Source organism: Tachyglossus aculeatus, chromosome X4 (genome assembly GCF_015852505.1).
Source record: "Tachyglossus aculeatus isolate mTacAcu1 chromosome X4, mTacAcu1.pri, whole genome shotgun sequence".
Lineage (NCBI taxonomy): Eukaryota > Metazoa > Chordata > Mammalia > Monotremata > Tachyglossidae > Tachyglossus > Tachyglossus aculeatus.
In genome coordinates, this window is record NC_052098.1 from 36,194,393 (window position 1) to 36,220,554 (window position 26,162).

Genomic DNA, 26,162 nt, shown 5'->3' on the forward strand with positions numbered 1-26,162 from the left:
AATCTAAGACTTCCTTTAACATTCATAATGACGACATCGGTGAAATGGTTGTTGAATTGCCCTCACAATAGGCTGAACAGCTTTGCTATAACTGTTAGCCCTCTGCATGAGCTTCCAGAAGTTTAACAATTTGGGGCTGCAATCCTTTAGACATTAGGGAATATGTTTACATTGCCATAAGCCCTATCCAAGTATTTTTCACAGGTTGCTAAATATTGCTGAGCCCAAATATCCCATGTTTTTAGAGACCTTCAAGAGGCATTCCTAGTTTCTCATGTCATGTTGTCATCCTAACAGTCACCCTTAGCATTTACGCATATGTACTGTTGTTGTATTTAAGCACTTACTGTGTCAGGCAGGTCTAACTGCTGGAGTAGATATGAGATAGGAGGGAGAATCCTTATTTTACAGGTGAGGAGACTGAGGCATGGAAAAGTTAAGCGACTTGAAGGTCACGCAGCAGGCAATTGATAGAGCCAGGATTAGAACCCAGGTCCTCTGTCCCCCAGGCCCACACTTTCACTTAAACCATTCTGCTCCTATCAATATGTGTACTCCATTTCCCCCCGCCCTTGCTACCAGTTGACTTCATAACTTTCCTCCTGCTCCTAACCCTATACAGTTTGTTTGCCTGCCTCTTCATGAGATTGTAAGGATTGGAGTCAGGCCTCTTTCATTGGGCTTTTCCATAGCCTCGTGGAGCACTCCTTCACACAGTAGATTCTCACATACTCTTGATAGAAGGCTTAAAAGTAGAGGAATTTGAACAGTGCGAGACATGTTTAAAAAACACCATCAGTATCTATTGGATGTAGATTTTTTTTTAAAGGTAACTTTGTCTAAAACTACTGAAGCTGCCCCAGCACCAGACCTACTTAAGGTCTAAGTTCTTATGCGGTGACTTCTTTCTGCCCTTTTCACTGATGGGCCGTTAGCAACATGTTATCTACAAAGATGCTTCAAGTATATTGAGTTCCTCTGTGATGCTATGTCTTCTGTTGCCCCCCCCCCCCTTTTTTTTTAACTAAGCATCCAAATGGCTCTTGTTGCTTATCTCATTCCTTATCTAAATTACCTGAAACTTACACTAATAGAGGCTACTATCCTATGGAACAAAGTAGGTCTTCTAGATTCAAAGTGGAGATCCTTATCCTGAAGTCCCCCAAATTCTAGTGATTTACTCTTAAAAAGGAAGAGGATTACTAGGCTATCTCCTATTGTGGTATACAGCTGAAGGTACTCAGGGGGTTGTATGTGACACAACTATGATTCTTAAAATTCCTGTTTTTACTACTTGTGGATTAACTGACAGAAGCATGTCCGCTTAGTAGCGTAAAACAAGAGGACCCACAATTCCTATGTCTTGCAAATACCAATTAACACTCCCTTCTAGCAATTTTCATCTGCTTTCCAAAGATAGGACTTCTGCATTCTCTGTATAGTGTTTACAGATGATGACTGAAGTGGTCCTCTTCACTGTTTGGAAGTGATTCTAGACTATATTTTCAGACTCGTGTTTTGGTTTACCGTCATAATTGTCAAACTGGTTGATGCGATAAACTTTGGGAGTACTGGAAAAAACAAAGCATAAAGACTTTTTTAAAACAAATTCTGGTGCTAACCAGCATTCTGCTATGGGGTTAATAGACTGAACACTTTAAAAATAATTTTGGCATCTAATTTTCTGTTTTGAAAGTTTCAGGGAGCTATTTACCTGAGCTTTGCTAGCATCCAAACTTTGCCTAAGTGCAGTTAAACCTATAGAATCTGGGCAAGTGAGACGGGTGGGGAATCAATCATTTTTGAGGGCTTACTGTGTACAGAGCTATTACAAATGTGAGCCCCATGTGGGACATGGACTGTGCCCAACCTGATTTGACTTGTATCTACCCCAGCGCTTCAAACGGTACCTGGCACATAGTAAGTGCTTAACACATACCATTTGAAAAATAAAAAGGAACCAAATCATAGAAGTGCTTATCTGTAACTAACCAAACTTAGCCTGCCAGATGAATTTAGCTTACAGAATTCTAAGCAATCTGGTCCAAAACATGGAGTGACCATCTTTACCGAAGTAACTTCAGAAAATACGGCATCTTGTCACCAAAGGCAATGAAGTTGTTGAATTCACAATAGACTCTGTAGTTTTTTTTTAATTAAGAACTAATTATATTTATCTGTAACGTGGACAAATTCTACACAATTTCTAGCCAGATGGGAACAAGGTCCTTTTTTTCCCCCCCCCACAAAGTAACTTTCAACCCACAGCCTTTTGTTAACCAGGAGGAATGGAAAACCAGCCAAAGAAGATGCAAAACAGTCTCCACCCCCATCATTATGGACCATTCAGATGCTAAGAGCATCATTCCATTCAACACTTAAACTATTTTTGTTTGGTGTGATAGAATAAGGATTTGTGTGACAAGCATAGTTTCAACAGTAAATGCTTGTTTTTGAAATAAAATATGTTTTCTTCTATTATACAGTGATTTTGTAAATTGTGATAGAATGCAAAGTAAGAGTTTTTTTAAATCTTATTCTGTTGCATCTGTAAGGAGTGAGGGGGTTTTGGGTTGGGTTTTTTTTTTGTTGTTGTTCATTTGCTTGTTTTTTGCATTATCTGAGATTTTGGAAGCATCACATTACTCTGATCCAAAACGTTTTGCAATGAAACACAGCACACTGGGGCTTCTATTTGTACAAATGCATGTTGTTCCTTTCAAAAGATTAAGTACAGCAAGAATGTGTTGGAATACTGCTTTTCTCCCTTCTTACTGCTGTTCCTTTCTATAGGAAAAAGATTCTTGAATTTGGTGAAAATTCTATTGCCACTTTCCTCCCAAACTTCACCCTCTGTTACAGGATTGTGGAAATCGAGTTACTCAAAGGATTGTGTAAACAATGAAATAAAAAGTAAATGTTAGTTTGCAATTAAAGTGTGGAGTAGAAGTTAGTGAGAAGAATGGCAAACCAGAAAACCTGCTACTCATATAACTTCTGTTTATCACAATGCTTTTCAATGGTGTACTGATGTTTAAAAGAGTTCTGGCCCATCTATGCCAATAGATTTCATGAAACTAACAAACACAAAATAATAGAGTGGTGAAAATGAACTTGTTCTTACAATACATGTTTTTACCAGGTTCCTTTTTCTAAGGCTTAAAATGAATGCTTATGTGTCCGATATGCCCTCTTTCTCTCAAGGAATTTGAGTCAGAGGTTGGATAGATATTCACAAGGCTGACAGCAAAATAGTCAGTGGTGGATTCAGTAGCACAAAATTTCTAGTCCTTAGTTTTATATTTTTAGGACATGAACTTTGGCCAGTATAAGTATAGGGGTGATGTATAATAATGATGGTATTAAGCGCTCACTATGTGCCAAACACTGTTCTAAGCACTGGAGTAGATACAGGGTAATCAGGTTGTCCCACATGGGGCTCACTTTTAATCCCCATTTTACAGATGAGGTAACTAAGGCACAAAGAAGTTGTGACTTGCCTGAGGTCACACAACAGACAAGTGGTGGAGCCGGGATTAGAACCCACATCCTCTGACTCCCAAGCTCGTGCTCCTTCCACGGAGCCACACTACTTAACACATCCCTACCATTTCACAGGAAGTTGTAGCTAACTAGAACAGAAGGGATGTCTCTTCATATGGCAAGTACAGTAGACCATTTGTGAAATACATAATCTTATGGAACATGATGTAATAAAAACGTTTATTGGTAATGATTCTTAAAGGGAACAAGATGATTAACTCAATAGTTTTATCTGTGGAATGGAACTGTAGAAGCCAAATTTAGTAAGTCTGTGTTGACCTCCAATTAATCAGGCTATGAAATTATGAAACGTTTTACAATAAGGAAAAAGGTAAGTGGTCATAAAGCTTTTGTGATTCATTGAGGTATCTAGTGGAAAGCATTCCTTAATCAACTTTGCTGGAATTCTGTGCTTTTCATTGCATGCTCTTAGTTGCTCAGTTATATAATCATGGGGTCATCCTAAATTAACTGGTTTGGATAGGGAAATTGGGCTTAAAGGAACCCTATGAGCCACTCTCTAAACTGAGCTGTTAGCATGAAGGGTACATTTTTTACCAGGAAAGCTCGCTGTCAAGTTACCTACTAGAGCATCACTCATTCAAAATAAATGTTAAAACTAGAATAAAAACAAATATTTAAGAAAAAAGGTGCTGGAAAAACAGGTAAGCGCAATCCTTGGTAGCTATACTACACTTTTAAGGATGACTTGATCAAGACTCAAGATCAAGCTTCCCAACTTGGCATGCAGCCACTATGCTGGTTCAAAAGATTATCAGATCATGACTAGACTATTGCATTAGACTCTTCCCTGCTTTCCCTGTCTCCAACTTTCTCCCCCAACCCGCTGCTGCCTGGGTTATCTTCCTGCAGAGCCTCTCAGCATATGCCTCTAGACCGTCAGCTCATTGTGGGCAGGGAGTGTGTCTATCAACTCTCTTATCCTACTCTCCCAAGTGCTTGGTACAGTGCTCTGCATGCAGCAAGTGCTCAAAAAATATGATCGATGTCTTTCCCTCTCCAAACCCTCCAATGGCTGCCCATTTCCCTCCACATCAAGCAAAGACTCTGTTGTGGGCAGCGATCATGCCTACCAACTCTGTATTGTACTTTCCTAAGCACTTAATACAGTGCTGTGCACACTAAGTGCTCAAAAAAATATCGATCGGCCTTAAGATGCTTATCAGCACTGTCCACCTTAATGGCTCTTCTCCCTCCCCTTTGTGCTCCCTCTAGAATGTAAGCTCATTGTGGGCGGGAAATGTCTGTGTTAGTGTACTCTCCCAAGCGCTTAGTACAGTGCACTGCACTTAGAGCTCCATAAATGCGATTGACTGACTCTTTGTTCATCCCAGATCCACCTCCGAGCTCTGCTCACACTCTCTCCAGGGCCTGGAACTTTCTTGGCCCCTGCCATATTCGCCAGACCTAAACTCTCCAAAGATCCTGCTTTCTCCAATTACCAGTATCCTGATTTTTATCAACCCTTCAGTCCCCTCTTGCATTTATGTTTATATATACCTCCTCAGCTCTTGTGTGTATATATTTCTCCTTGTGGGCAGGGAATGTCTACCAACTCTGCAGTGTACTCTCCTCAGTGCTTAGTTCAGTGCTCTGCACATAGTAAGTGATCAAATACAATTTTGCATATTGAATATTTTTAAATTTATTTCTTCAGTTTGTGTCAGTTTCTTGTAGGCAGGAAATGTGTTTTGTGTTTCAACTATGTGCTGCACTCAGTCCTCAAGTACCACTAGTACTACATAATTCTGAGATTGGAAAAAGAGGAACTGGCTTAGCATGCCTATGTGTGAGCAAATAAAAAAAAAGGAGACTGCTTATGTTTTGGGCCACTGTTAAGGTATTTGGACATGCAAGTGATCCATGAATTATGAGGTTGCATAGGACTAGTATTTAACCATCGTATTGGGTTTGCAATTTATCTACTTAAAATCTAGTTGATGTGGTAAGGATCACAAGCATTATTCCCAACTCTGGTATTTATTGGTCCAATTATTCCATTTGAAAGATACTGGTTTACAGCCCTGTGAACAACTTTTGGGAAAACTTTGTCAAGATGCCATTTTAGTACGTGGGAGTGGCAAAATGGTATTTTAGTTCTGGTATTCTAGTTTTAGAATACAAAATGCATTGAAACTCTTCAAGAACAAATTTAGATCTTGTGCACCAGTAGCCCTATTCTCTTTACCTCTTCTTTCTCACCTCCTCTTGCCATTTTTAGGGTGTGGGAAGAAAGCTTTAAGACCACATAGTGGCAGCTTCATACTCATAAGTCGAGGTGGTATTGCACAGCTTGGTATCTTGCACATTTCTTTGTTTCACCCATTCAGTGTAAACTATCAGAATAGCATGCTGTTTAAAAAATAGATATGATAGTTTAAAATGGTTCTTTATGACTTTAGATTTAATCTAGTTTGTGCTACCCGTAAATCAGTCACCTAATTCAAATGCTTTCTTATTCAAGAAATCTACACATTTAACTCAATTCGAAAGATTAGATTGGAATTGCCTCAAATTCAATTAAGCCACACTGCATGGACGTGCTGGGAATATAAACACGATTACTGTAAATTTGTACAAACTGATTTGTTGCATTATCTTGCTAATCTAACATACGGTACTTTTTGTGTCCATATTGCAGACGGCAACTCCAAACTAACATGGCAGTCAGACTGTGTGATGTGGCTTCTCTGCTTAGAAGTGGTTCGTGGGCAGCAGAGCCTTGGACTGGGGTCTGTGGGATTTTTCTTAAATTATGTAGGCTACTTTTTAACGTTGCAGTAGTGCTGAGGCCATACCAAATACTTGAATCTTTCATTTGGCAATCTAAAAATTGCAATGTGCTCAAAGTCCTAACAAGCCATATAGAGTAGGCACAAGTGTAGTAACTAGTGTCATACATAGAATTCGAACCACATTTTGTTTGCCGTAAAATCTGAATTAGGTTTTAGTGCAGTGTTGAAATGTCTAGCATATGAGAAAAGAGTATAAATGTTTTAAACAAAAAAGTTTTGGTATGGTCTGAATACTAAGTTACAGTAACTCTAAATTCTCTGTGCTACGTATCTTTTTTTGTTAATAATTTTTGAAGTTATTTACAATTCCTGCTGCTTAAAATGTTAAATTGTAAGGTTTTTTTTTTTTTTCTGGCTGAATCACTTGCCCAGTAACTGCTTAAAGAGTTCACATTCTGTGAACAGTTGTGTTGAACCTATCATCGGAATATGCATTATTTGTAAAATATAGCACATTAGTATCATTTTATTTTGAGCAGATGGTCCTATAGCTGAGAAATGCTGTAATTTCAGCACACACAGCCTACTGCAGCTGTTCACTTGAATGTTGGCTTAGTATCTCATTCTTGCCACCTGAACATAAAAATAAATGTGCAGTTAAATGAGGATTGTTTGTTGTCCTTGATAAATCCTGCTAATTTCAATCAATGAACACTTTATATTTTAAATGCTGTCCCAGTGAGGTTTAGTCAGAATCCAATGTTCAGGGTCCACCATTTCCTCCACATATCCTAACATTTGAAAAGCAATTTGTGTTAATTGGCATGGGCCATTTCCTTGTCTAGCATCTCATTGTTTTACTGTGCCAGAAAAAAAAGGATAACCATAGGAGTGTTGCCATGAAAGAACACTGCTGGGTAGTACTGCAGCTTTATTTTGTAAAATTGGATCACATCTCTATATTATGGAGGAAATCTTCTCTATTGCCCTCCCAGTTTCAAGCAAGTTACTTGTAAATGCATTTTAGTCTAAAAATATAGGTGTACCCTGGATTATGACCTGCACTACCTTAGCATTTGTATCTCTTGACATTTTGTCCAATCAAGCAGGTAAACAAAATACTCCCCCATCACTGGCAGTTTTTCTGTGCCCCTTCTCCCATAATTTTAACCATATCCACAGTTGCTGCTGGGAGTGTTGTTGCTGCTCTCTTCTCCCATCCCAGGGTATAGACCCACCTCCCTACCCTAGACAAAGTCATAGGAATGGACTGAAGGGGAAGGTGGAGGAGAGCCATCCCTGTCCCCATTCCTACCACTTTGGCTTGGGCATGGAGGTGGAGCTATACTCCAGGAAGCATGTATAGTGTTGGTGATGGGGGAAACGAGATCATGGCTGTGGAAAGAGTTGCCGCTATGATTAAAGTTTGAAATGGGGCTGTTGGGGAGGAGAAACTGGTGGTGCCGGTAGGTGAGTTGAGGGTGCAGGGAGAGTTAATGGGCAGAGGTGGAGAGGAATGAGGTTTATAGTGTAACTTTTTTACTTGTAATGTATGGCCTTCATATTGGGGCTGGTAACTTTAAGTCTTTGAGAAAGAGTGTACCCCCATGATACAATTATTTCCTTAAGGAATGTAACCCACTTATAGCATGGGTTACACTTACATATCTAAGTCAGTTCTTCTCTAACGTATGTGTTCATATCGTGTTTTGGATAGAACTTGACAGATGAGTTGGGTAATATTCTTCCAACACCAGGTATCTGGATGGAATGTGATGGTATGTTGGAAGAAATAATTGTGTGCAAGCGTGAGGTGTTGGTCAAGGTGTATGAGTTTCTTAATCTGGGGGTTCAGGAGTGCAAATCCCACATTACAGGAGAACTGACTTCCTTGTGTGTGTCTTAGGTTGTTCTCCTTTCCACTCCCCTTCCCACTTAGGAGTTTCAATTGCATCCTTTATCCACCCCTTCCATGAACCTGTGAGGGAAAGAGATGAGGACAAAATGCCTATTTAACAGAATTGAAGAACTGAAGCCTAGTAAATGACTTGGCTAAAATCCTCCTGGAGGCCTTTATCCCCCCCAACCCTCCTGTGAGTGCCCAATTCAGAACTCATTTCACTATACTCTGCTGCCTTTGTAAATACTTCTTTTTTATTTTGGGTAAGTCTTCAGATATCACAGATCGATAGGAAAGGCACTCTGCTACCCAGGTCCAGGAAATTTTATTACTTTATAGGTATTTATGCCCTCTCAGTTGATGACTCCTTTTGTTGATATTTAAAATCTTTACAAATACAAATCCCCACTAATTCAGAACTACTTAGAGACACTTTTTTTTCTTGTTGAGTCTAGTGATTTATGGGATAAGTACAGAGGACCATCCTTTCAAAAAAGACTTCAAAGTTTGGACACTTAAAATTGTATCAGCTAAGTGCTGGGTCATTTTTACCCATAAAACATGTGTTTTAAGTAGGTCAACGGTGCTTAGTGGAATATCTCTGAAGACTTAAGGGTGAGACATATCTCTTCTGAATGTAGGACTGGAGTTTGAGAACCAGATCCAAAACTGCTAACCATTTCACGGGTGTCCAGTTTGCCCTACTATGACCATTTGTCCAGAATTAAAAATTGAAGATTTATTTTCAGAACTGATCAGCAGTTTTCAGTTCATGCCGGACTTCCTTGGGATGGCTTATTTGCTTAAGTTGGGTTTGTTTAGTGATGGTTTTTTGGGGGGTAGATAGTCTAAGATTCAAACCAGAGAATCAAATTGAATTTTATAGGGATTTTTATTTTACCACATAGCTTCACTGGTGGATAAGTGATTCAACAAGTCATTTTCTAGTTTGAAAGATGGAAAAAAATGGCTTTTTAGTTTGCGTAACATGAAAGAAGTACTTCATAGCTGCAAATCCTGTTCACTTCCTTAAACTTAAGCATCCATTATTGTTTTCATCACTAACATAGTTGAATACTGCAAATCAACTTCAATACTGAAAAAGCAACCAAAACAGCAAATGTTAGCAAAAAAATGCATCCAATGTACTTTTTAGCTTCATGGATGTAGTTTTGATAATTTGTCAGTTCAATTTCTGAAAGCTAATAGATTTTTCAAAATGTTTGCAGTGTGCCTTACTATTTTCCTTTAGGAAATTTTAGTAAAGGCTCAATTCTGTACCTTTAGGTCCTCTACACTTCCCCTAAGTCCAAGCATGTTGCAGGTGAGTAAGGGAATATGAAGAGACTAAGGCTGTAATTAAAAAAAAAGTGTTCAAATAGCAATTTAAATTGTCTTTATATATTGTGTGCATAACATGCATAAGCTATAGAGCTAGCTAGGCAGTTAATTGTGGTAGTGGTAAAGGTTTCAAAGTAACTTTGGTAGTTCCACTTGTGATGTGTCTTTAAATCATTGGCTGGAATTGTCCTAGATTGTGAAATATGAATTCTGACAGTTCTTACTTTCTCTCTGTTTAGCAGGTAATTGCTGCCATGGAAACACAACTGTCTAATGGGCCCACTTGCAATAACACAGCCAATGGTCCAAGTACCATAAACAACAACTGCTCATCACCAGTTGACTCTGGTAACACGGAGGACAGCAAGACCAATTTAATAGTCAACTACCTTCCTCAGAACATGACACAGGAAGAGTTGAAAAGTCTGTTTGGGAGCATTGGTGAGATAGAGTCATGTAAACTTGTAAGAGACAAAATAACAGGTATGTAATTGTGAAAAGATTCCTTATAGTTGGAGGGCTGTTTTTAGAGGTGGGAGGGGGTCCACATGAAGCTTAGTTTTTTGAATTATTCAGAATTGAATTTGGATGCATTTCATAGGATAACTGGAGTACTTCATCAGTGATTCTTAACTCCTGGGTTGGTAGAATTAACTTTATAGTACATGACAGATGTTAAAAGAGCAATATAAATGCTAACTGGGTCTTTGAATTCTCTCATACACTAGATTTTGGGAAAGTGTATTACTTTTACCACTGCTTTTTAAAAACCTTTAGTTTTGTATTAATGCCCTCCAATCTGTTTTTTTCCACTTGTTGAATTGAAACAGAGTCCAAGTAGAGGATATAATAGAGCAAGGGTTTTTTTTCCTCCAATTTTAGAGAAATACTTATCTGTATTTTTTTTTAGGTCTTTGCCATTTACTTTAAAAAGTCAATGAAAGCACTTTTAATGGTTTGTAGAAGTTGGACAGTCAAACGATGTAGCAGTTTTGTTGTGCTTGGAGAAAAAGGAGATATCGTCACAGGTTCCCACCATTATTCTCCCTGCTTTCTTTAGGATATGTTTTTCTGTTCAACATTGAAATCAATTTTGCCTGCTTTTTAAGCATTGCTTTGGAGTCCAGGTTTATAAAGACCACAAATGTTTTAAGACTTGAACTACTGAGCCTTGTACTGACACCCACTTAGGCTTAGTTCACAGACAACACGATCTGAAATGTCAAGTCCAAACCAGGTACTTGAGACTGACTCCTCAGGGGTTTTATTACACTCACACAGTTGTCACATTGGCTGCTGGGAATATGGTATTCAGCAGACCAGAGAGCTGTCTTGCCTGTAGTCCCTCCCAGTTTCCATTATGCAGATCTTCTGGCTTTCTACTCAGCTGGACTTGCTCGCTCCCCTTTCCGTTTGCCGCTCTCGTACCACTAACCCACAGCCCTGGATCACTGCCACTGTCTGCCTCCTTCGCTCTTATGCTCGAGCTGCTGAACGCTGCTGGCGAAAGTCTAAACACCATGCCAACCTCGTTCACTGCAAGTTTATCCTTTCCTGCCTTAACTCAGCCCACTTTTCTGCCAGACAAAACTATTTCTCCTCCCTTGTTGACACCCATACCCATCATCCCCGTCAGCTCTTCCATACATTCAACTCCCTTCTCAGGCCCCCGGTTCCTCCCCCTCCTCCTTCCCTCACCCCCAACGATCTGGCCTCCTACTTCATTAATAAAATTAAATCCATCAGGTCTGAGCTCCCCAAAGCCACTCCCCCCCACATCCAACCCCCTGGGTCTCAATGCTCTTGGCTACTCTCCCACCCTTCCCAGCAGTATCCTTAGAGGAGCTCTCCTCCCTCCTCTCAAGTGCTACTCCGGCCACCTGTGCTTCTGACCCCATTCCCTCTCATCTTATGAAATCTCTCACTCTGTCTCTTCTCCCCTCCTTAACTTCCATCTTCAACTGCCCACTCTCCACTGTTTCCTTCCCCTCTGCCTTCAAACATGCCCACCTCTCTCCCACCCTAAAAAACCCCTCTCTTGACCCCACCTCACCTTCTAGTTATCGCCCTATCTCCCTTCTACCTTCTACCTTCCCTTCTATGGTTGTACATATTTATATGGTTGTACATATTTATTACTCTATTTCTTTATTTTACTTGTACATTTCTATCCTATTTATTTTATTTTGTTGGTATGTTTGGTTCTGTTCTCTGTCTCCCCCTTTTAGACTGTGAGCCCACTGTTGGGTAGGGACTGCCTCTATGTGTTGCCAATTTGTACTTCCCAAGCGCTTAGTACAGTGCTCTGCACATAGTAAGCGCTCAATAAACACGATTGATTGATTGATTGATTCTACCATTCCTTTCCAAACTCCTTGAACGAGTTGTCTACACCTGCTGCCTTGAATTCCTCAACGCCAACTCTCTCCTCAACCCCCTCCAATCTGGCTTCTGTCCCCTACATTCCACAGAAACTGACCTCTCAAAGGTCATCAATGACCTCCTGCTTGCCAAATCGAATGGCTCCTACTCTATCCTAATCCTCCTCGACCTCTCAGCTGCCCTCGACACTGTGAACGACCCCCTTCTCCTCAACAAGCTATCCAACCTTGGCTTCACAGACTCTGTCCTCTCCTGGTTCTCCTCTTATCTCTCCGGTCGTTCATTCTCAGTCTCTTTTACAGGCTCCTCCCCCCCCATCCCCTTACTGTAGGGGTTCCTCAAGGTTCAGTTCTTGGTTCCCTTCTGTTCTCGATCTATACTCACTCCCTTGGCGACCTCATTCGCTCCCACGGCTTCAACTATCATCTCTAAGCTGATGACACCCAAATCTACATCTCTGCCCCTGCTCTCTCTCCTTCCCTCCAGGCTCGCATCTCCTCCTGCCTTCAGGACATCTCCATCTGGATGTCTGCCCGCCACCTAAAACTCATGTCCAAGACTGAACTCCCTGTCTTTCCTCCCAAACCCTGCCATCTCCCTGACTTTCCCATCACTGTTGACGGCACTACCATCCTTCCCGTCTCACAAGCCTGCAACCTTGGTGTCATCCTCGACTCCACTCTCTCGTTCACCCCTCACATCCAATCCATCACCAAATCCTGCCGGTCTCACCTCCGCAACATCGCCAAGATACCCCCTGCCTCTCCATCCAGACTGCTACCCTGCTCGTTCAAGCTCTTATCCTATCCCGGCTGGATTACTGTATCAGCCTCCTCTCCAATCTCCCATCGTCCTGTCCCTCCCCACTTCAATCCATACTTCATGCCGCTGCCCGGATTGTCTTTGTCCAGAAACGCTCTGGGCATGTTACCCCCCTCCTCAAAAATCTCCAGTGGCTACCAATCAACTGACACATCAGGCAAAAACACCTCACCCTCGGCTTCAAGGCTCTCCATCACCTCGCCCCCTCTTACCTCACCTCCCTTCTCTCCTTCTACAACCCAGCCCGCACCCTCTGCTCCTCTGCCGCTGATTTCCTCACCGTGCCTCGTTCTCCCCTGTCCTGCCGTTGACCCCCGGCCCACGTCATCCCCCTGGCCTGGAATGCCCTCCCTCCCCACATCCGCCAAGCTAGCTCTCTTCCTCCCTTCAAGGCCCTACTGAGAGCTCACCTCTTTCAGGAGGCCTTCCCAGACTGAGCCTCCTCCTTCCTCTTCCCCTCGTCCCCCTCCCCATCCACCCCGCCTTACCTCCTTCCCCTCCCCACAGCACCTGTATATATGTTTGTACGTATTACTCTATTTTGTTTGTACATATTTATTCTAATTTTGTTAATGTTTTGTTGTCTGTCTCCCCCTTCTAGACTGTGAGCCCACTGTTGGGTGGGGACCGTCTCTATATGTTGCCAACTTGTACTTCCCAAGCGCTTAGTACAGTGCTCTGCACACAGTAAGCACTCAATAAATACTATTGAATGAATGAATATAACCTCTGAAATGGTATATGGTGACTCTGAAAGGCCTACTGAACCTGAGTTGGTATATAAAGCAGTTTGAGTTCAGCTTGTACAGGGTCCTTAACTCTGGAGCAGTTGTTTTAAGACAATGCGAAATCATAGTTTTGCATTTTGTACTCTTTGGTCACAAGGATACATCGGGTATGGAATTGGTGCATTTTCTTGGCACGTGTGAAGTTAACACCCCCAGGACACTGAGTGCAGATGTTCATAATGTTGAAATCAAGTCAGATCTAAATCTCAAAGAATCCATATATTTGGACTTTGGTGGGTTTTTATCAAGCTTCTTGAAATAGGGTGTATGAAAGTGTGAAACTAAATACTTAAAGTTGGCAAAAAGACATTTCTGCTTTTGGCCAGCCCCATTTTCCTAGGGTGGAGTGTTCCATTCATGTTGAATTCTTCTTGTGAACTAACACCTGTCACACTATTTTTCTGATGAAACATCTCCCATTTTTTCTTGTAATTACAAGTTTTTAGAAATATTTGTCACATGAATTCTTTAAAAGGTCTGAATTCTACTTTATGCTGAATGCCTTGGATGTGGAAAGTTACTAATTGAACCATATTTCCATTTTTTTATATATACAATCTGGCAGTCACTCCTCTTTCCCTTCTTCTGCCCCACCCCTCAAACTGTCAATTCCTCAAGGGCAGGGACAATGCCTGCTACTTCTATAATATGCTCACAGAAGCATTGAGCAGTGCTCTGCGTATGCATACACGTGCACATACACACACACACACACACACACACACACACACACACACACACACAGTCAATAATAATCACATTTATTAAGCACTTACTATGTGCAAAGCACTTATATTGACAATGATCAGTTTTAACATCTAACCCCTCTCACTGGATTAATTGTAAATAAATTTACTTGTATATCCCTGGTGTAAATACTTTGGATACTTTTTGGTTTTCTTGTCCTGGCGTTTTCTTACAAAACCATTTAACACCTATGGACTTGGATTCTAGCAATGTGAAGGAAGTTGGGCTCCTCAGAGATGGTCATTCATTCATTCAGTCATATTTATCGAGTGCTTACTGTGGTCAAGATCTTAATCCATCATAATGCTTGCCCACTGAGTTGTTTCATCCAAAATGATGGAGTGAGTGTAGGCTGACTGTGCTATAGAGGAATGTTCACTGGAGGGCCTCTTGAAGGTTATTACAACTGAATTTGAAGAGTTGACAAGTGCTGTGGACTATCAGTAAGTCTGAGGAAAATTGAATTTAGTTAAGTGCTTACTAAATGCTAAGCACTATACTAAGCTCTGAGGTAGATCCAGGATAATCAAGTTGGACATAGGCCCTGTCCCACATGGGTCTCACACTTTAAGAGGGAGTAGAATTTAATCCCCATTTTACAAATGAGGAAATTGAGGCACAGAGAAAAGTGACATGCCATAGGTCTTACAGAAGGGGAGTTAGAGTCAGGATTAGAATCCAGGCCATAATAATTATGGTATTTAAACACTTACTGTGTTCCAGACACTGTAGTAAGTGCTGGGGTGGATATGGGCAAATCGGGTTGGACGCAGTCCTTGACCTGTCTAGGGCTCACAGTCTTCATCCCTATTTTACAGATGAGATCATTCAGGGACAGAGACGTGAGGTGCCTTGCCCAGGGACACACAGCAGACAAGTGGTAGAGCTGGGATTAGAACCTATGACCTCCCGACTCACAGATCCATGCTCTATTCATTATGCCGTGCTGCTCCTCTGACTCCACTAGGCCATGCTGCTGCTTATGCACTGGGAAAATTTTCAGACAACCAATTGGAGACTTTTGCAGTGCTTTTGTTGGGTTTTTTTTTTTGTTTTTCTTTAGGGCATGTTTGTACACTAGCTTGGACAAGGTCAAATACTACCTTTCTTGTCTTTTATACTAATCTGAGACCTGACCTCCTCTCCCTCCCTCACCCATCCTTCAGTATGAAAGGGACTGCATGCCACAGACCATACTCCATATGTTCTCCCCCAACCAAAAATTTTGGAAACACTCCTTATAATTCTGTAGTTTTAGAGCTGCATCAATCTATGTTATTTGAGAACTTCCTCTGTCCAGAGCAGTTTGCTTGTCTCTTGGGATAGTACAATAGTTAGACATGACTCCTGCCCTCAAGGTAAAGTAGACCAACACTAAAGTAAATTACAGGTAAGGGGAAGCAACTGAATTTAAAGATATGTCCACCAGTTAGGTGGATGGGGGAGGTGAGTGCCTAAATATTCAGGAGGTGAGGATTCAAGGGCATAGGAGTTCCAGGCAAGAGACAGAATGTGATTAAGAGGTCGTTGGCAAATTGCATGTGTGATATAGAATTGAAAGGAACACTGGTTTGTGTTGCCTAGGTTGAATACTTTAAGTGCTGTATATAGTAGTTGCATCAACTTGATGGGGTGAAGGGGGCAATGGTACCCTTTGGTTTGGCATCAAGGAAGCAAAATAGCTTTTTACACAGAGCTGGTGGCCAGAACAGACCTGATGTCTTGGAGGTGGAGCCAAAGTGTAGCCCCTTACTAGCAGGAGGGAAAAAGGAGATCCTGGCTATTTTTTTCTTCATGGGGCTTCAGGACTGGGGAACTCCTGGACATATGGAGGCAAGCTGTTCACCTGCCTCACCCTTGCCATTCTGGCAGCAAAATGAAGAGTGTTGGGACATCAGAGCCATGGTCCAGTTCGTGGCCTGTGGGGCTAGCAGCTCAGGGCTATTTCCTGACTCTGCCTCTGTTGCTGCTTGTGTGGGTATGTTGCCCCATGGCTTCAGTCTCAGAAGCTTTGGGCCATCTCTGGGACTGACCTTTGCCATTTCCCCAGTGCATCTACCTCCTTTCCTGCCCCAGGTTACCTGGCAGGCTTGTGAGGATTGGTGGTGGGAGTAGGGGCAGGTGAAAAATACTGCAGTGGAGAAGGTGACTATCTAGAACTTCCTCTCCTTGGCCACCTTCCCCTTTTCCCTTTTCTTTCTCTTTAGTTCTTCTCCTGTTTTTTAATTGTAAATTTAGTTTGTCTTCTCTCTTCCCTTCTCCGCCTTATTGTTAAGCTCCTAGAGGGCAAGGAATGTGGGTCTTGCTGTTATACTCTCCTGAATACTGCTATGCTTACACTGTTGCTGTTATACTGCTGCTGTTACTGTTCCTGAATGCTGTTATACTGTATGTAGTAGCAATATTAAGTGCCTACTGTGCACAGTAAGAGGCAGGCTTGAAAATATGAGTGGAACCTGTATATGTCCATTACACTTGCCAATCAAGAAACTATCTTAATTACACAATAAGGAGTCTTTTCCATCACACTATCGTGAATGGATAGCATTTCACTCTCAGTACTTGTCTGTTAGAGAAAATAGGCCAGCTTGTGTACATGTGCGTGCTCTTGCTCTCTCGTGTTTTCTCTCTCTCTCTCTCTCTCTCTCTCTCTCACACACACACACACACACACACACACACACACACACACACGTTTCTAAGTTCCTATGAAACTGTTGTGTCTTCCAACATCAGTGTTTAGACACTTACAGAAGTTTGTCTGATTGCATACTGTGATTTGTTTAGGCAAGTGCATGGATATTTTTCCATTCTTGAAGGATGTCAGTTTGACTTCTACGATTTTATGATTTCTCACTGACATCAAACATCACCTAACATCAATGATTCCAAGGTGTGTGTATGTGTGTGTTTGGAGGTGGAGGTGGGGGAGAGAAAGAGAAGAAGGGAAAGAATCTGCAGAGAGTATACAATCTTAGTGGCATTTCAATGTCATCTTGACCTTAGGAAACTATTCCCAATATTTAACGTAATGGTCCATTTTGTCAACTTTGAAAGAACATTAACATTCTAGAAATCACCAAGTAATGACTAAAATGTGGTATTTGAACACATTGCCAATTCTAGAGCTAAAGTTTGAGGTGAGGATTTCAGATTTATTATAGAGAAGCAAATCTCCTCAAATTGGTATTTATTCAGACTTGTTTCACATATTGAATCTTAGGCTTTAGTACAAAAGTCTAGCCATTTTTTCCTATTTTGGGCAGAACAATAACTTCATTTCCTTCCCCGGGAACCTTAGATGAACCATCTAAAGATATAGGGAGCATATGTATGAACTTGAGTCCTTTAGCCGGAGTGTTTGATTCCTATGGGTAAGTTGCTTCACAATGTGACCTAACTAAAATCAGTCTTAATTGTGACTGTTGGGTAAAACTTTATGGCTAGGGTTTCCTTGCAATAAACATGCATGTGATGAATTTCCTCTAAATGTTGTAAGTGTTGAGAAAGCTTAAGCCACAGTTGTGAATGCTGAGTGAATTTTAAAATCAATTTTTCTGTTGGGGGCTACACTTGCAGTGCAATCACTCATAGCAATAAAAGGTCATCAACTGCCATCTCTATTTGAGGATGATTCCCAAATCTACACCTCCAACCCCTACCTTATGTATATTAATGTCTGTAATCCCCCTCTAGACTTTAAGCTCACTGTGTGTAGGGAATGGCTACCAACTGTTATACTGTACTCTCCCAAGTACTTAATACAGTGCTCTGTGCACAGTAAGTGCTCAATAAACAGAATTGATTTGCTTCATTGTTCTCTAGAAAATGCTTTGGTTGTGTAAAATGTTTGGTTTCTTAAACTAGAATGGTTCTTGAAATATTTTTTTTCCTTGAAGTCCTTTTAGAACAGTGCTTAGAGCACTAGGCATCTAAGATTGCTACAGGATTGAAGCCGTGTTGCCTTATTGCCTATTCTAAGCTTTGCATTTGAGGTCAGAAAAGCTTCTCTGTCAAGGATTTAGCAGCAGAGTGGTAGATGTTTCTCTTAAAATTGCCTAACCTTTAACATAGTCAGCATTAAGTGGATGATGATCATTTGAGAATCTTGGTATGCTAATTATTATGGTATGTTTTGAGGGCTTAATATGTTGAGCACTCTTCTAAGCACTGGGATAGATACAAGTTAATAAGATCAGGCATTTAACACCCTTCTCAGGCCTCCTGTTCCTCCCCCTCCTCCTTCCCTCACCTCCAAAGATCTGGCCTCCTACTTCATTAGTAAAATTAACTCCATCAGGTCTGAGCTCCCCAAAGTCACTCCTCCCCATTCTCCAACCCCCCGGCTCTCAACCCTCTCCGCTACTCTCCCATCCTTCCCAGCAGTATCCTCAGATGAGATCTCCTCCGTCCTCTCAAGTGCTACTCCAGCCACCTGTGCTTCTGACCCCATTCCCTCTCATCTTATGACATCTCTCGTCCCGTTCCTCCTCCCCTCCTTAACTCCATCTTCAACCACTCACTCTCCACTGGTTCCTTCCCCTCTGCCTTCAAACATGCCCACGTCTTCCGCCCATCCTAAAAAAACCCTCTCTTGACCCCACCTCCCCTTCTAGTTATCACCCTATCTCCCTCCTACCATTCCTTTCCAAACTCCTTGAACAAGTCATCTACACCTGCTGCCTCGAATTCCTCAACGCCAACTCTCTCCTCGACCCCCTCCAATCTGGCTTCTGTCCCCTACATTCCATGGAAACTGCCCTCTCAAAAGTCACCAGTGATCTCCTGCTTGGCAAATCGAACAGCTCCTACTCTATCCTAATCCTCCTCGACCTCTCAGCTGCCTTTGACACTGTGGACCACCCCCTTCTCCTCAACACGCTATCCAGCCTTGGCTTCACAGACTCCGTCCTCTCCTGGTTTTTCTCTTATCTCTCCGGCTGTTCGTTCTCAGTCTCTTTTGCAGGCTCCTCCTCCCCCTCCCATCCCCTTACTGTAGGGGTTCCTCAATGGTCAGTTCTTGGTCCCCTTCTGTTCTCTGTCTACACTCACTCCCTTGGTGACCTCATTTGCTCCCATGGCTTCAACTATCATCTCTACGCTGATGACACCCAAATCTACATCTCTGCCCCTGCTCTCTGTCCTCCCTTCAGGCTTGTGTCTCCTCCTGCCTTCAAGACATCTCCATCTGGATGTCTGCCCGCCATCTAAAACTCGATATGTCTAACTCCTTATCTTCCCTCCCAAACCCTGCCCTCTCCCCGACTTTTCCATCACTGTTGACGGCACTACCATCCTTCCCGTCTCACAAGCCCGCAACCTTGGTGTCATCCTCGACTCTGCGCTCTCGTTCACCCCTCACTTCCAATCCGTCACCAAAAACTGCTGGTCTCACCTCCGCAACATCGCCAAGATCCGCCCTTTCCTCTCCATCCAAACTGCCACCCTGCTGGCTCAATCTCTCATCCTATCCCAACTGGATTACTGCATCAGCCTCCTCTCCGATCTCCCACCCTCCTGTCCCTCCCCACTTCAATCTATACTTCACGCTGCTTCCCGGATCATTGTGCAGAAACACTCTGGGCATGTTACTCCCTTTCTCAAAAATCTCCAGTGGCTATCAATCAACCTACGCATTAGGCAAAAACTCCTCACCCTCGGCTTCAAGGCTCTCCATCACCTCGCCCCTTCCTACCTCACCTCCCTTCTTTCCTTCTACAGCCCAGCCCGCACCCTCTGCTCCTCTGCCACTAACCTCCTCACCGTACCCCGCTCTCACCTGTCCCGCCGTCGACCCCCGGCCCACGTCATCCCCCGGGCCTGGAATGCCCTCCCTCTGCCCATCCGCCAAGCTAGCTCTCTTCCTCCCTTCAGTGCCCTCCTGAGAGCTCACCTCCTCCAGGAGGCCCTCCCAGACTGAGCCCCCTCCTTCCTCTCCCCATCCCTCCGCCCTACCTTCTTCCCCTTCCCACAGCACCTGTATATATGTTTGTACAGATTTATTACTCTACTGATTTTACTTGTACATATTTACTATTCTATTTGTTTTATTTTGTTAATATGTTTTGTTGTCTGTCTCCCCCTTCTAGACTGTGAGCCCGCTGTTGGGTAGGGACTGTCTCTATATGTTACCAACTTGTACTTCTCAAGAGCTTAGTACAGTGCTGTGCACACAGTAAGCACTCAATAAATACGATTGAATGAATGAATGAATACAAGTTTATAAGGTCAGATAGTCCACAAGGGCCTCACAGTCTAAGGAGGGAGATCAGGTATTGAATCCCCACTTTACAGATGAGGAAATTGAAACCCAGAGAAGTTGTGACCTGCACAAGGTCACACAGCAAGCAATTATCAGAACTGGGATGCTGAGTTGACTTTCATTTAATTACTAATCAAGATTATGGTGCTTTGGGGATAGGGATGCAGAAGGATGTTTGGGGGGAAATATGTTGTGCAGGTTGGAAAAGATCTGACCTGAAGTCTTACTGAGAAGCAGTGTGGTCTAGTGGAGAGAGCATTGGACTGGGAGTCAGAAGACATGGGTTCTAATCCCACCTCTGCCGCTTACCTGCTGTGTGACCTTGGGCAAGTCATTTCACTTCTCTGTGGGTCAGTTCCCTCATCCACAAAATGGGGATTCAGTACCTGTTCTCCCTCTGACAGACTGGGAGCCCCATGTGGGACCTGATGACCTTATATCTACCCGAACACGTAGTACAGTGCTTGGCACATAGTGAGCACTTAACAAATACCATCATTGTTATTATTATTTTAGTCATTTCTTGATTAGTTTGTGGTTTATTCTTTGTGTCCTATTGTTGCTTAGCTTTGGGTAATCTCACTGTTTTTTCCTCAAAAGGTGGAGAAGGAAGAAAGGAAATGAAACTGGAAAACTCAATGTTGCTTACCAGCAACTCTGAGGATTGGCTGTAGGAAGGAGGCTGAAATATGATGAAATGACAGTATAGAATTTGACAAAACCTTTTCACAAATGCTTTTCTTCTAGATAATGCAGAATTGGCTTTAATATGGGCATTTGGGTTATCAGGCCAAGTTGGAATGGAAACTGTGGGAATTTTTGGAGTAATCTCTCCAAAATGTTGACCAAAAACAATTGTAGAGGTAGAAACTTCATTGTTTCAAATGCCTACACAGGGAGTAGTGACATTCACAAGTGAATATTTTTGAGGTCCACCCAACCAACTCCTTGGTTTGTTCTCATTCTCTCCTCACTACGCAACTAAATCAGGATCTTCACTGGTCTCCCTGCTCCTAACATCTCTCCCTTTCCAGTGTATGCCCCACTCTGATGCCTGCATGATCTTTCTAAAGTGATGCTAAGCAGACATCTCTCCACTCCACCAAACATTCAATGGCTATCCATTTCCCTCTGAGTCAAGGAGAAACTCCTGACCAGTGGCTTGAAGGCTTTCCCTTCTAGGTATTGGCTGTCTTCACTTCCTACTCCCTATGTGTGCCTCTTTGGTTCCCAAGCTCACCGTACTATCTATGTTTTGCCATTAACTTGCCTACATTCATTCAGTCGTATTTATTGAGCACTTTGTGCAGAGCACTGTACTAAGCGCTTGGGAAGTACAAGTTGGCAACAACCCATTGTTCATACTGCCCTTCCCCTTGTCACTTCCCCTTCATATCTGCACACCCCTCTCCAGCTTCAAAGTCCTCCTGAAGATACACACAAGCCTTTCCCAACTGAATGTTTTCCAAAAATCTCCATTAGCATGTATTTTTAAAACTACCCTTATAAGTATATCTCTACTTACATATTGAATTCACTTTAGTCAATTTTCCATATTCCTGCCATTACTAATTGTACCTTGTGCAACTCCCACTAATTATAAATTTTACCTGTCTCCTGTATTAAATCGCAAACTCCTAAATGGCAGGGACTGTCTCTCTTATTTCTTTTGTACTCTCCTAAGATCCTGGTGCAATGCTCTGCACCCAGTTTGTTCTCAGACACTGTGGAAGATATTTTTTGTGCTTGAGAATTTAGAAAGCTAAGGTGTAGATTGCATTTGAAGTTCTCCTGCTAGTTTTATATATACAATGTTTTGACACTTTGAACATAACCAATCTTCAGGTGAATTTATGCATTACTAAACTCCATTATAAAGGCAAAATATCTCTGTAAAATTTTTTATTCTTAAATCCTCGGTTACGGATTGGCATGTATTTTTAAGAGTGACTATAGCGATGCTGAGCTAAAGTAAAATAAAACATCAACTAAAATGCCTAAACCATGCCCAGAACTCATACTATGCTTGTCCTTGTTCACTTTGACTCAAATAGTTTGTGCCTCGATTTCTGATTCCTTCACATGAAGCATTAATACAAAGCCCACATGGAACTCAGAGTCTAAGTAGAGAAGGGGTTTTGAATTCCCATTTTGCAGTTGAGGAAACTGAGGCACCAAAGTGAAGTGACTTGCCCAAGGTCGCAGTTCTCCATCCAACAACTAAGGAATAGATAAGGAGATGAAAACAACAATCAAAAAAGCTTGGAGGGGCTTTGACAGACTGTAAAACATGATGGTGACTACAAGGCATCAAGCTCCAAAGCGAGGGTATTTTGTGTTTGTTTTTTTTTAATGGTATTAAGTTCTTACTATATGCCAGGCACTGTACTAAGCTATGGGGTAGATACAAGTTTATCGAGTTGGACACATTCCTATCCCACATAGGGCTCACAGTCTAAACCCCGATTCTACAAATGGGGTAACTGAGGCCCAGAAATGTTAAGTGACTTGGCCAAGGTCAATCCTTCCTGTCTCATAAGCCCATAACCTTGGTGTTATCCTTGACTCCTCTCTCTCATTCAACCCACATATTCAGTCCATCACTAAATCCTGCCGGTCTCACCTTCACAACATCGCTAAAATCTGCCTTCTCCTCTCTGTCCAAACTGCTACCTTAATACAGCCACTCATCCTGTCCCGCCTGGATTACTGCAAGAACCTACTTGCTGACCTTCCAGCCTCCTCTCTCTTTCCACTCCAGTTCATACTTCACTCTGCTGCCCAGATCATTTTTCCACAAAAACATTCAGGACATGTCACTCCGCTCCCCAAAAAACTCCGGTGGTTGCCCATCCACCTCCACATCACATCAAACAAAAACTCCTCACAACTCCATCACTTTGCCCCCTCCTACCTCATTACTCTGCTTCTACAACCCAGCCCAGACACTTCGCTCCTTTAATGCCAACCTTCTCACTGTGCCTCACCAGCAACCCCAAGCCCACATCCTGTCTCTGACATGGAATGCCCTCCCTCAAATCTGACAATTACTCTCCCCCACTTCGAAGCCTTACTGAAGGCACATCTCCAGGAGACCTTCCCAGACTAAGCCCCTCCTTTCCTCTTCTCCTACTCCCTGACTTGCTCCCTTTGTTTTCCCTTTCTGGCACCAACTCCCACAACACTTACGTAAATATCTGTAATTTATTTATATTGATGTCTGTGGGCAGAGAATGTCTGTTCATTGTTGTATTGTACTCTCTGAAGTGCTTAGTACAGTGCTCTGCACAGAGTAAGTGCTCAGTAAATATGAATTGAATGAATGACAAATGGCAGAGCTGGGATTAGAACCCAGGCCCTCTGGCACCCGGGCTCTTTCTACTAGGCCACACTGCTTAATAGACCAAGTTGATGGTCTCTTAAAACTGTTGTGGTGACCGACCTCCTTTATAGTTGCAAGAATCGAGCCTACTACAGCTTCTAGAGTAGTTGAAACATCTAGAAACCTTACTCACTGCCAAATGGCAGGGCAAGATTACCAGTGAGATCCTGGACCACAGTAGCATTGAAGCAGTATTCACAGCCAAGCTAGGCAGAATACTGAAGCAGCTGCTATGTAGTGATTTGGAAGGGGGAAGCCAAAAGTCAGGAGAGCAGAATAAACAATAGAAACAACTTGTGAAGCACAAACTCAAGCAGGGTGAAAGTGCCGTGGAGCCTTAAGGCTCCTGCAGTGGACAGACCGGGCTCATTGCAAACCTCTTGCTTGAGGCGAGAGAAACTCTTTTCACAGTTGCTACAAAGATCAGTGTGACATGAGCACCCAAGAAGCCTGTCCAATGAGTGGGACTAGGTCATTGCTGTTGAGACAACTTGAGACTTATATTAGCTTTCTCTGTGATTTGGCATTATTCCCACATGGGCCTTGCAACTTCCAATGAAAATCAGTTTCCCAGACAATGGTACTGCTAAAATGAATCTGTCTGGATTGTGTTATAATCTTTTTTCCGTCATTGTTAAGGGCACTTGCAAGGATGAACGTGTAGTTGCACTTCCATTTTAGAGCGAAACCAGGGGTCCCTAGTTGCTCACTAATGCCTCAAAGTTTGGGAGGGCTTGAGGTAAATGATTTGACTGTGAAGCCTGCATCCATGAACCTTTATTCAAAAAAGGTTCTAATCCTGGCTCCGCCACTTGTCAGCTGTGTGACTTTGGGCAAGTCATTTAACTTCTCTGCCTGTTACCTCATCTGTAAAAAGGGGATAAAGATTGTGAGCCCCACGTGAGACAACCATATTAACTTGTATCCCCTCTAGTGCTTAGAACAGTGCTTGGCACATAGTAAGCGCTTAACAAATGCCATCATCATTATTGTTTAGGGCTTCAAGCAGGTAGGGTGTTCCTGAATGGTGCTGGAGCCTCTTCAGCACATGTGCTATCACAGCAATGGGCCACCAGTTCCTATTTGACTTTAGCTGGCATTACCACAATCAACGGAGTGTGCACTTAAATTGTTTTCCTAGGAGTGGTGATGATAAAAATAAGTGTGGCATTTAAGTGCTTACTATGTGCCAGGCACTGTTCTAAGTGCTGGAGTAGATACAAGCAAATCGGTTTGGGCACAGTCCTTGTCCCACGTGGACCTCTGTCTTAATCCTCATTTTACAGATGAGGTAACTGAAGCATAGTGAAGTGATCTACCCAAGGTTATACAGCTCTGCAGGGCTGGGATTAGAACTCAGGTCCTTCTGACTCCCAGCACTGCTTCCAAATCATCCACATCCTCACTCATTTGACTTGGTGGGACAGCTGGCCTGTACTAAGGGTTCAGTGTCTGGCCATGAAGCAGAATCTCTGAACACCCTTCTCAGCATCAGATATCTTTTAATTCCATTTTTGAGTTGGATACTCATTTCCTCTGAGTAAACCTCTGGGGTGTTTCGAGCTTTAGTAGAGTATAAGTATGCAAGGTCGTGATACCTTAACGCCTTTTTTGCTTTAATGTAAGATCTCTTTTGAATGGCATTTCCTGATGGCCTTTTTGCCACACCCATGGGCTTGACAACTGCCTGTTACACAATGACTCTAAGCAGGCATTTCTTTTTATAATCTCCTCATTTCACACCTGACTGTGCATACAGCAGCAGGGATCGTCTTCCTCAAATGTTTTCTTTACCCTTCTTAGAACCTGCAGTGACTGGTGATTGCAGTTTGTATCAACTAAAGGCCCCCACTATTTAGATATCCTTTACCTAACTACCCTCATCTCCTACCTTTCCTCTTCATTACAGTCAAGATAGCCTCCTCACAGTTGTTTATATGTGACTTCCCACCCTCTGTAAATGACATCTGAAACTGCCCCTTCTCCCCTTCAAATCTTTTCTCCAAAAAGCTCACCTACATGAAGCCTTCCCAGGTTACACCATCGTGCTCTAATCACATCTGATACCTTCTAGCAATTGAATATGATTCCTTAAAATGTGTTCTTGTAATTGTGGTATTTAATTGCTATGTGCCAAGCCCTGTACAAGACACTGAAGTAGATACAAGATAATCAGGTCCCACATGAGGCTCATGGTCTAAGTAGGAGGGAACACAGGGATTAAATCCCTATTATGCAG

The 26,162-nt window shown here is 42.5% G+C and overlaps 1 protein-coding gene across 7 annotated transcripts in view; it reads left to right on the plus strand.

Annotated features, from left to right (window-relative positions):
• Positions 1–26,162, plus strand: part of ELAVL2 (ELAV like RNA binding protein 2) — a 148,808-nt gene that overhangs the window by 58,099 nt on the left and 64,547 nt on the right. For 4 of the 7 annotated variants that reach the window (XM_038769606.1, XM_038769600.1, XM_038769601.1 and 1 more), the window contains exons 2-3: positions 6,206–6,296; positions 9,780–10,023. In XM_038769606.1, coding sequence (XP_038625534.1) covers positions 6,225–6,296; positions 9,780–10,023 — 316 coding nt within the window. In that variant the 5' untranslated portion in view covers positions 6,206–6,224. The remainder of the gene's footprint in view (positions 1–6,205; positions 6,297–9,779; positions 10,024–26,162) is intronic. The other 3 variants (XM_038769604.1, XM_038769603.1, XM_038769605.1) reach the window with 2 other exon arrangements.